At 38.7% G+C, this 12,676-nt stretch overlaps 1 protein-coding gene across 1 annotated transcript in view; it reads right to left on the reverse strand.

Moving 5' to 3' along the window:
• The window catches only part of LOC123518350 (protein AF-10-like), a 47,555-nt gene extending 45,884 nt beyond the window's left edge, over positions 1 to 1,671 (reverse strand). Inside the window, 1 exon segment of the mRNA XM_045279119.1 lies at positions 1,446 to 1,671. Coding sequence (XP_045135054.1) covers positions 1,446 to 1,575 — 130 coding nt within the window. The 5' untranslated portion in view covers positions 1,576 to 1,671.
• Positions 1,672 to 12,676: the final 11,005 nt, after the last annotated feature.

A 12,676-nucleotide genomic window follows, 5' to 3' on the forward strand; every position in this document is an offset into this window, starting at 1 on the left:
TAATAGTACCTATATAGCTTATCTAAGAAGCCAAGAAATATGCAGTAATTAAAATAAATATATATTCATATCGTAAATTGCTGGTACATGAGAAAGATATGTTGGACTTTATTTGATTGAGCTGTAAGCAATAGAATTCCTGAAAAGTCCAACAGCCAGACACTACTTTTTTGGGCTGCACAAGACCAATCACCTTGTAGAACAAAGGAGTGAAAGATTCCCTCAATGAGAGAACAATAAAGGAAGCACATAGTATAGAGCTCTAATCCACAAAACACATTCATGTCAGGCAACCATAGGTTTACATGCATACTATTGCCTCACATATATATCTCTGCCTACATCTGTTCACATGTGTGGATCTAAGTCCAAAAATTAGTTCTAGTAGATAGTGAAGAAAATAATAATTAACAACCTCTGGTTATTTAACATTTGGAAGTGATACACAAAGCATTGCACTAACTGTATTTATCTAAGATACAAAAACATTAGAAGTATATACAATTTTCTCCTTTCTTTCTTCATGCACAAAATCAGCATGAGACAGGGTTTGTCAGCAATTATTTTTGATGTGTTGTAACAGATAACTGTCAAAATCACTTGCAGAACAGCAGCCCTGAGGTTGTTTATTGTGTTGTTTCATCGCCTGCCACAGCTATCTAGTAAGTCACCAAACCCATTAGTTTTAACCCTGTTAGCCTGAACTGCTCTTCAGTATTACTCAATACATGTTTAACATAAAATGCAGACAAATTTCTGAATAGAGTAATGAAATACAGATAAAAAGTTACAAAACAAAAACAAAAACAAGGTTTTCCTTAAGCAAGGGCATGCACAAATAATAGGCATAATAATTTTCTTTGTCTAAAGCAAAATACTTATAGTAACAACACTGAGCATCAACCTAAAACATCATGCATTTATACATCTGCACGTCATTGAAGTATTTATCAAATAATTATATCAAGAGATAGTAAATCTATGTGCAATGCCAAACAATGAGGCAATACAGCTGACACGCATTCAGTGCAAAGGTTCAACACATTGCCAGCCTGAACACTGCAAGCCAACTCAGCCCGCCTCCCCGCCACATTGGTCCACTACTGCAACATAACGCCTCTTCTTCAACAACTTTGGCGCCTTAATTCCACCACTTTCAACAGGCTTCAGTAAAAGTTAGTGGACTCTCTAAGGGTATTTTCATGACTCTAGTAATAAATCAACAATGATCTGCATCGTCAAAAGCGAAAAACAACCAATAAAACCCAAGTAATTGTCTCACTGGTCTTTGAAAACTGTCACGATGAAATGACAAAGCTTCTAAGAATAGAGATTTGGGTCACTTCTGCAAACACGGACCATTCCTATACGTAAAGGTGTGACCTAAGGTTACTAGCAGAGCACCAGACACAAGGAGGAGGAGTCATGTGGGTAAATAAAACTACCTTGATGCACGGCGACGTTGCAGCCCTGACCATCGCAGTACACGAGAGGGTTTTCAGTCCAGCCATTTTCGTCCGAGCACACACAGCAGCCCCCCACCATTTCCTTTGGGTCTTCCTGTTTAGGCTTCATGTGTCTAACCCCTTCCAAGACCCACCAGTCATCTTAATACAGGGGCTGCACGTCCGTGGGTCGAGCCGCAACAAAATGGTAGACCCCAAATAAAGTTCCAATTTTCTGACGTACCCCGAGGGGAAAATATATTTCTTATTTTAAAGATTATTATGCCGTATAGTGCATATTTTCACATTAAATTTCAATTAAATTAATATTATAATTCCAACATTAGATACAATTTTCCTTAAAAATTTGAAACTGTGCTTACAAAAGAAATTTAAGAGATTATGCATGACCCTTCAGAATCAATCGCCTCGGGAGGCGCAGCGCTGGTGTGCTTCAAAACAAACTGATGTTTTTTGTGAACGCTGTAACTTTGGGAAGGATATATCAAGAATTTGCTTGCCACATGAAAGTATTCCTGATGCCAGATAGGCACATGATATAACATCGTAGTGGAACAAATAGAGAAAAAAAAAATCAATAAAATCTTTAAAAATCCCTCAGATGAGGATGCAGACGATATATATATATATATATATATATATATATATATATATATATATATATATATATATATATATATATATATATCATGTTTAGCATACATGATTCCAGTCTAGGATAATAGAACAAAGGTCTCCCGCAACCAATAGGACTTAAAATAATTCGCCACAGTGGGTTGGAGCGTCTGGGAAGGACTCCTCTTAACGGGGACTCGCTCTGTGAAAGAAACAAATGGTCACTTTTTCTTCGTCTCGACTATGTGATGTGCGCGAAGAGTTTAAAGTGATATCGTTTTCGTCCACTCGCAAAACTGTTCACGTCGCTGGAATGAGTAGGTAGTCGTTGCTTGAGAATCCTATGTCTCAACTTGTTTGTGCCCTTTCAAGGACAGAGCTCATACAATGAATCGTGACAACTGCGATATTCCGGATACATATATATATATATATATATATATATATATATATATATATATATATATATATATATATATATATATATATATATATATATATATATATATATATATATATATATATATATATATATATACAATAAGTCCTTTTCACGTCATTGAATGGCGATGTATAAATCAATAGAAAATGACAATAATAATGAAATAAATGAATCAGCTGTTTTTTTTTTTTTTTTTTTTTTTTAGTGGACGCTTTGGTCTCTCTCTCTCTCTCTCTCTCTCTCTCTCTCTCTCTCTCTCTCTCTCTCTCTCTTAAATAAGCGTTAAGCGTGTTCACACAGTCGGAAAACGTCACACATAACGACTGGAAAGTATCGACTAGTTGGCGCCTTAGCGGGAAGTGAGTGTAAACAAACAGCTACCCGCCAAGATGTCTTCCTCCAGTGACGACGCTGAAGCTGTGGTTGCTCTTTTGGCGTTCCAGAAGAGTCAACAGAAAAGAAAATGCCTGTGGATACGTCCCTGGCTAAGTACAAGGAAAGAAAAGAGTGTCTACCACACACTAATCTTAAGAAGACTATGCACAATTACGATCAAATTAAATCCTGACAAGTCTTCAATTCTCACCTCCAACAACACCCTGCATTGAGTAAACAGTTCTTGAGAGTGACAGCTATTTTGTCAAACCACGATTTGCGCAAACTTTTTTCTGGGGTCTCAGACGTGTTCCCTCACCAACTCTAATATCTTCTCTACACCTGGAGACCACATTTTCAAAGCTTAGTTCGTGACGTCACAACGTAAATAAAGTCGCAAATCGACTGAACAAGACCAACATGTTGATCTTATTTTGCGACTGATTTATCCACCGATATTCAGTCGGAAACTCTACAGACTTGCAATTGCAGTCACAAATTGGCACATGTGAACCCTCTTTTAAGCAAATCGAAGTTCTATGAGATAGTTGCCACTCTGCAAGAACGGTTTCCCTCAACGCAGGGTGTTGTTAGGGGTGAGAATTGAATACTAGTGATGATCTAATTTGATCGTCACCGGAGGAGAACATCTTGTTGGATGGCTATTTGTCTATAATAAATCGTCTAGTTTAACCATCCATCACAGTTATATCATATGTCTTATGTACTTGATTATGATTAAAAAAGGATCAATAGATTTGTGGTCATACTTAAGGTGAGCCTGGGAGAGATAGTATATACGCGGAATCAAACGTTTCGGTTACTCCCATCAGGCTGCAGTGGAAGCTGTTGGGAACATGAGTAATTGAGGATAGAAAATGATTGTACAGATCAGCATTTGTTATACCAGATCGATGAAAGAGTAATACTTAAAGTGTAGGACGTAAAATTGAGCAGAGAGAGAGAGAGAGAGAGAGAGAGAGAGAGAGAGAGAGAGGAATTATCTAATAGAGAGAGAGAGAGAGAGAGAGAGAGAGAGAGAGAGAGAGAGAGAGAGAGAGAGGGGGGGAATTGTTTTTATCAATTTGTTGAGTCTGTGAAGAGATATTTACATACGTCACAGTCTGCAACCAACAAAGTGAAGGACTAGCTGATACTATGGGTATGTACTGTAGTACTTATCTTGAATTAATTCTTACTCGTCTTCATCTACCCATCAATTCATGTACTGTGAGCTCATTTTCAGAATATTTTGTGTACATAACTTATTTTGAATGATTGTTGTTCGGATCTTTCAATTTGCTTTATTTATTATTTTTTCCGTAACTTACCCTGATAATCTGTAATCACTACCTTTTTTTCTGCTGCTTTTTCATTCTTCCCACTGAAAAAAAGTCGTCACTACTCATCACTTTATAATGAAACCGTTTTCAAGCAAGCAGTTGCTATGAAAATAGCATTAGTAAAGTGGACAGCTATAGGTTTAGCCAAGAAAGGTTGGGACTTCAGTTTGTGTAGGTCAATGCATCTTAGCCTCGAGGCGGCAAGACTACTTCAACACTTCATGGATTAATTTTCAACTATTAAACTACATAATGTACCTAGCATCACGTATCACCTTGCGTACATCTGGGTTTATCAATGAAATGCTACATGTTTCAAAGCGTAAATGGCAACCTAATCAACGCGTTACGAGCAGTCACATGGCATCCAGCTTTGCATAAATCATATCGAAGAAGCCTCATTACAACCTTGTTGTATTTATATTTCGGGCAAATGTTGAACAAATCATCAAGTCAATAAAGATAATGTGATTGTGAAAACCAACCTACGATAGTTTATACTGATGCAAAAAAATTATTAAGGATTATAGACATTTCTTCATCATTCTTCTTTGGCTACGAATGAAGACCATTTTAGCATTTGCATGACTGAATTTATTTGACAAGATTGCCTTTACATGTTCCAGCTACGTATTCTTGGATTCCATGTTGCTTTTTATTAGTTTATTGATTTCGCGCAGCGCATTCTGTCTAGTTCAAATTTGTTATCTTCATTCTGTAGTAATAAATTTTATCTATCATATTTTCATTACAACTGTTAGTCACAAATATAAATCAAACTTGGGGTTATAGAAAACATTCAACTGTTTTAATAAAAAAGAAAAAGAATAGCATGACATTATGGTCTACCAATGGAACTGAGGGTTGTATCCCAGAACCAAACCAGTCGTAATTGCCTTGCCGTGCTTTCTCCTTTCTGTGTGAAACCACAAGAGACACATGTTCCATTATTCCATTTTCCACTTCAACGATAGCACTGGCGAAACTCAACTCTCCTCTACTTTCTCCTAACAGCTGTCCTCTGGAGTGAAGACGAAGAAATAATCTTTTTACCGCTTCCATGCAAGGATGTGCTCACACAAACATACTAGCCAGAAAATATCAAACTACTACATGGCTCAGGTAAAATATTTTGATGTTACGTCTTTCCACATGCTCTATAGATAAAGAAAAAATAATGTAATATTCAAATTATTACCTGATGAAGAAAGAAAATAAAACGAGACGATAATTTATTTTACATCATATTATGTCGATCTATGGGCAGTACTGATGGATCTTTACCCTGACAGTACTAAATTTTTGTTAAGATACCACTAGAGTTGTTAAAACACACAATAAATAAACAAATAGGTAAATAAAATGCTCAATAACTTCTATTAGGTTACATAAAAAAAAAAAAACATGGTTAGGGTATAGGTACCTACTCCTTAGCTTTACATACAATCCAGTCACAGCGCACTTGTCCGATTCTACATATAGCCAGGGCCAACTGAAGGGAACATCTAACATTAGTTGTTATGGAGCTGCTCCTAGAGAAGGCGTACGGCAAAACAAAGTAATAGTCTTGTGAACCAGGACTGTCCCCTAACAACCTCATGATGCAACGTGTATAGTAGACGAAGACGGCGTGATGACGCAACAATGACAAAAGTCTTAATACATGTTCTCTAGTATCTAATTAACATTTCTCTCTCAAGGACAACGCTTATTTATTTATTTTTCTTTTATTATTTATTAATGGTGTATATGGGCAGAAATCTTTCTCTAATGCATATATGATTGAAAGTGATAGTTAATTGAACATTGATTATTTTCCTTAAGATATTGTCCTTATATCTTATGATAATCTTATATTCTTTTTTAACTGTCTGTATGACTACGCCGAATCTAGTCATGTTCACTAGATCTAGTGGCCTTCGAAACGTCCACAATAAATACTTCAATAATATGTCTACTGACATTATACTATGTCTACAACTGTACATATATATATATATATATATATATATATATATATATATATATATATATATATATATATATATATATATATATATATATATATATATATATATATATATATATATATATATATATATATATATATATATATATATATATGTGTGTGTGTGTGTGTGTGTGTGTGTGTGTGTGTGTGTGTGTGTGTGTGTGTGTGTGTGTGTGTGTGTGTGTAATTATAGTGGTAATTGAGCAAGATTCAACAGGTTCTCGTGGAAGTTCCTGATGTTTGCAGGGGTCTTTTTTATGATTCTAATGTTAGTTCATCTAGGAATCTGCAATCTTTCATGTAGATTATAATATTATGATCCTAGTAAAAGTTCATCAACAATTTTGCACTTTTAAAAGACTCAGACTCTAATTGGAAGTATAGGGATTTTCGAGGGTGTTTTCGTAGTCATAATAATAATTCAACAAGGATTCTGCAATTTATATAGACAATGGTGAAAGTTATTTGAATTTTCGTTTTCACGATTTTAGTGATATTCAAGAATGCTACATTATTAGTAGGAAAATCATTCATGAAAATGCTATTTATCACGTCTGTGACATTATAAACTGTAAAAAAGTAGTGCTTTTGAGACCTTAAGCTTAAAATGTTTCTAAATACTATAATGATTTCACTGGTCTGCGATGTTTTCAAGGTCTAACATATAATACCTGATTTTAGACCAGTTTTTTGCACTGAATCCAAAAATCATGCTCATTTTACTCAATCACATCAGGTTAATGAAATATTAGCACATTAAAAATATCCTAAATTCCGATCTATTTCTAGGTGAATAAAACGCAATATTGAAAATATTACACTGATTTATTCACAGAAGGCTTACAAAATATTTTGAATAGATATCAAGAAGAGTATAATGAACTAAGGAAGCTACTCATGGATGAATGGTCTCTTCAGGGGCTTCCGTTTGTGCTGAGCAGACTGCGCATCCCTCTTTAGGCACCAGCAGTAGTCGGCCAGAAAGTTGACATCCAATCGGCCTTGATAGCGTTCCTCCATAACTCTGATATATTGGTGAAAGCACTCACCCTGTTCTTCACTGAAGTCTCCACACTTTTCTGGAAAATAGTCCAGATGAGACCAGAGGAAATGCATTTTCACTGACATGCGCGCACCAAGTTAGCGGAAATTCTCCATTAACTCATCAACCACCTTCTGATACTGGGAACTTCTGTGATTGGCAAGGAAGTTTGCAATGACTGACTTAATGGGCCTGTCACACCTTAACGTTTTAGAGAACGTATGGCTAGCGTATGGAAAACGGTGGCACACGGTCAGCATACGCTTGAATAAGTTATGGGTACGCTGCTCCATCGTTAGGGTACGTTGAAGTACGGTGGCGTACGGTGCCGTACGTCGTCGTACGCAGGGACAGCGAGAAGTTTTTGAGCATGCACAAAATTCTCGACGTATGCCAGCGTGTGGCCAGTACGTTATGCATACGCTGGGGATAAGTTAAAGGCACGTTAGGCGATCGTTATCATTCGTTCTCTGATCGTTCCTCACGCGTTGTATTCTTGGCTCTCTTTTTCATATCATGTGGTTGTAGAGTAGAGGTCGATGCAGCAGAGGATGCGGTGGAGCCTGCAGGAGGCATCTCTTCGCGGTGGCGAAGATGAGTCACGCCCATCTCTATCACCCAAGACGTCCGAGACTAGAGGTGAAGGTGACAGTGTGGGTGTCTTGCGACCACGGCCGCGGCCCCGTGCTGGTTTCTTGGTCGGTGACCTCTTGCCCATGGCTGGTATAGTTGTGACACGATAGTCCTTGCAGCAACCTTTTTATGCAGTTGACATGCGTCACGTGATCGAGGGACGTACGATACTCGATTGTTACGCGTATGCTACTCGATCGTTACCTGTTAGTTCGTTCCTCACACGTTCCTCACGCGCTGAGTACGTTCCCCGATCGTTGTCTTATACGCTCTGCATATGTCGACAAACGAAGAGTTCAGCGTACGCCACCGTTTAACATGTTTACCATACGCTAGCCATACGTTCTCTAAAACGTTAAGGTGTGACAGGCCCTTAAGGGACAAATAGGCAAAAAGGTCAGCAGGATTCAGTGCATCATCAAAACTAGTATCCTTGATGAGTTCCCTTATTTGAGGACCATCAAATATTCCTGCCTTAATTTTCTCCATGCTTTTTCGTTGAAATTTCTGATATAAGAAAGCAAATCCTCCACCTTCCCTGTCCAATGCCTTTACAAAGTTGTTCATTAGACCGAGTTTGATGTGGAGGGGTGGAAGCAATATCTTGCTCGGTTCAACCAAAGGGTGGGACAAAACGTTGTGTGACCCAGGTTTTAATCCTTGTCTTGATGGCCACTCTTGTCTGACATAATGCTGGTCATCAACACGGCTATCCCATAAGCACAGAAAGCATGGATACTTTGTGTAACCACCTTGAAGTCCTAGGATGAGTCCAACAACTTTAGGATCTCCACAGATCAACCATTTATGTTTCATTTCAACTGAGTGCCCAACAGGGATCGATGAAAACTTGTTTGCGATATTTAGAAGAACTGCTTTGAGACTTCTGTTAGATGAATCAATGAAGTCTCCATTCCATAGCATCATACTTCAGACCAAGTAATTCAATCAGGTCAGCAATATTGCTACAGTAAACCAGTGAAGATGCTTCATCAAACATGAAAAAATTTCTAAATTCTCTCGCGGTCCTGACATCAATAGAATGTTGTTCCTGGCGCCAGTAGACGTTTCTCTCGAAAACGAGAACCCAATCGCTGGGCAGACTCCTTCGAAAGGTTCAGGTCTCATGTCAGGTCATTGAGTTCGGCTTGGGTCAAACGCACCGGTTGGTCGTCGTCTTCCGGCCTGTATTAATCACACTTAGCTGTATCAATCATGTCACTAGATTCGGAATCAGAACTAGATTCCATGGTGACATTTGGCGCAGAAACAGGAAGATCGGGGACATGGGGGACTGGCTTTATGGCAGAAGGAACATCAGGGTATTGAACATGGTGCTTGTTCTTGCGATTGATGCCTTTTAGATTTGTCATGCAAAAGTAGCAGTCGGTAACATGATCTTTCCCTTCCCTCCTCACCATTGGGACACCAAATGGCATACTCTTCCTTTTCTTGTTCCTCCAATCCCGTAAGTTCTCTACACATGTTTTGCAATAGATATTTTGACTCCAAAGTAAGCGTGATATGCCTTCTTCACAAAATCAGTGATTTTTGCTTGACGGTCTGGAAGAATAACATGTCCGCAGATGTAACAAAATCTATTAGGATGTTTTTTTACACTTCCAATCCATTTTTATAGACCTAAAAACGGAAATGAAAATATTTATTAAAGGTTACCCACTACCTGGTTTTGCAAAAGCAAAGCCCATAAACGCTTGGATTGCAATATTTTAGAAAAATATGCTGGAAAAGAAGTTGACTGTATCTTAGAAACCGGACCTGACCCGGGAAAATAAACTGTATTTTTTAATTCAGCATGCAAAAATGGTCATAAATCAGTTGGAAAACCATTGACCTTTTAAAAAAGTGTTGAAACGCAGACCAGTGTTTTCAATGAGTAGATGACAAGATGTAATCTGTTAAACCACTTATATTTCCTTTCATTGTTTAAGGATGATGGAACAATATTTGTGTATATTTATACTATTATTTATTTGTAACATGTCAAAACGTTTGGAGGGAGGTGAGCAAGAATGAGAGGAGTAAGGGAACACGTGATAAAAATACGCGATAACAAGATAACATGATATCAACTCAGTGCAGGCAGAAGACATTGGCTCACGTGTGACGAAACAATGTAGCTCTGATAACGATGAGTTGTGACTTTCATATTTGTTCATAGGTTGGCAAGGTCAGTGATGTGCACTCCTAAATGACGCACTTGATTCTAACGCAAGGAAAGTAATAATGCATGGATAAAAAAAAAAATCTAAGTGTGTTATTATGAAACAGGGCTATTACTTACGAAATGGAATTTAGTTTAGATATGTTAGAGGATGGTAAAGGTAGGTTTACACTTACGGCGTTTTGTGTCACGGTATGTCACGGCGACACACCGTGACCACGCCGCGGCCGAAAGGTCTATTTTTTGGCATCGCCGCGACACTGTGCGCGACACACTGTGACACAGTGGCACGGCGAGGTCACGGAGTGTCACAGCGCGTCACGGCGGGGTGGAGCAGCGAGCCACGGTTGATGTCGCGGTGAAGCAAGGTGAGGGCGCGGTGGGGCACTCACACACCTGTGTCACCTGTGACACCTCGTGACATGACTGTGTCACCTCGTGCCAAAGCGTGCATATCTTGACATATCGTAACAATTGGTAGCATGGGGTATATATAGAGGTCACGGGCTGGTACTGTAGGCATTTTTCGACTGACACCCATCATGGACAGAGCTAGAGAAGACGTGGGGACCAGCCTGTTCGTGTTAATTACCGCTATGTGGCTGATCAACAGAAGGAGACGCAGACATCTACAGCATCAGCAACCTGTTGCAAGACCAAGTCGAAGAGTGAGGAGAATGTGGTTTCGGCAATGGCTGTGCAGGAGACAGATGTTTGGAGAGTACGAACAACTGCTACAGGAGTTGCACAGAGAAGACCGCAAGGGCTACAAAAATTACCTCAGGATCGAACCAGGATTGTTTAGAGAGATGGTCGACCGAGTTACGCCAGTACTAGCCAAGATGAAAAAAAAAAAAAAAATGAGGGCCCCTTACCTGTTGGTTTGAAGTTGGCAGTCACCCTGCGATACCTGGCAACGGGAAACTCGTACGCAAGTTTGATGTACAATTTTCGAGTCTCAAAAAGCGCCATCTGCCTGTTCATACCGAAAGTGTGCCAGGCCCTGATCGACGCGTATGGAGGTGAATTTCTGAAGTGCCCCAAAACTTCGGACGAGTGGAAGAATGTCGCTGAAGGCTTCGCAAGGAAATGGAACTACTTCAACTGTGTGGGTGCACTGGACGGCAAGCACGTCGCAATGAGGAAGCCCAACAATGCCGGCTCCCTATTTTTCAACTATAAGAAGTTTCACAGCATTGTGTTGATGGCCCTAGCTGATTCAAACTACAAGTTCCTGTACGTGGATGTCGGAGCAGAGGGAGGTGCTGGCGACGGAGGAACGTGGCAGAAATGCAACCTGCATGACGCCATCAACAAGAACTACATCACATTCCCTGACAACACACCACTTCCCAATGCTACTACTCCAATCCCGTACCATATTGTAGGGGATGATGCGTTCGCCTTCAAGCCATTCCTGATGAAACCATACTCCCACCAATCACAAGTTTACGAGGAGAGGATCTTCAGCTACAGGTTGTCCCGTGCCCGTCGTGTGGTGGAAAACACCTTCGGTCTCCTCCAGATGCGCTTCAGAGTGTTCGGCACCACCATGCAACAAAGGCCATCAGTGGTGAAGCTCATCACAATGTGTGGTTGTGTGTTGCACAACCTCATCCTCGACCGCTACTCGTATGCACTTGGCGATGTGGACGATGTGGACCTGGCGCGTGGAGGGAAGATGATGGTGGGCTTGAACTACAACCTGGTACCTGCAAGCGTGGAGGAGTGGTGTATCCAAGAAAATCTGATGGTGTACCTGCTTGTATTATATTCTTGAGTTTTATAATGATTGATTTGAATGGAATACGAATGATCCAGAATTTAACTTAAAACATAATATATGAACATTGGAAATAAAACTATGCGATGTTAATAAAAAATATGATATATATTATGAAGTATAAACTATGGTGAGATTATAAAAATGTAAAATATGGTATGATCAATGGAAATAAAGGTATGTAATAATAAAACAACATAAAAGATGAAATGAAATATAACACACTGCTATATTGAGAACAGACATAAAAATAAAAGGAAAGGAAAAATTGATATTCTTAATTTCTTCTCATTTAATCAGATTCAAGTTAATTGGCATAAACCGATTAATCACTTGGCTAAATCCCAGCCGGGCCACTAGGCGGATTATGGTCTCAGACGAATCTGTATTTACCCAATAATAACTTTTTAATCTTTACCTATTTATGGCTATTAACACATGAACAAACATTTAAAGTCTTTACACATACTGTTGTCCAAGATGTATGGCTATATTTTTTTATGTTTCTTATTTGTTTCCTTTTTACCGTATTTATATATGTGCTGTTATTATACACTATTTATATCTCATTTCATTTTTTCTGCACTTTAATTTTATCTCTTTTTGACTGCTGTATTACCAAATGTTTCATTACATTTCTTTTTTCAATGTCAAATACGTTTCATCTATCAGTTTGACTGATATTTTTTACAAGATGTTTTCATTTTGTTTATCTTTGGTTTTATTATTTAATTTTCAAGTTCTCATTTTCTACAACTACATTTTCATGCAAGGTAGGTAT

Source organism: Portunus trituberculatus, chromosome 43, assembly GCF_017591435.1.
Source record: "Portunus trituberculatus isolate SZX2019 chromosome 43, ASM1759143v1, whole genome shotgun sequence".
Lineage (NCBI taxonomy): Eukaryota > Metazoa > Arthropoda > Malacostraca > Decapoda > Portunidae > Portunus > Portunus trituberculatus.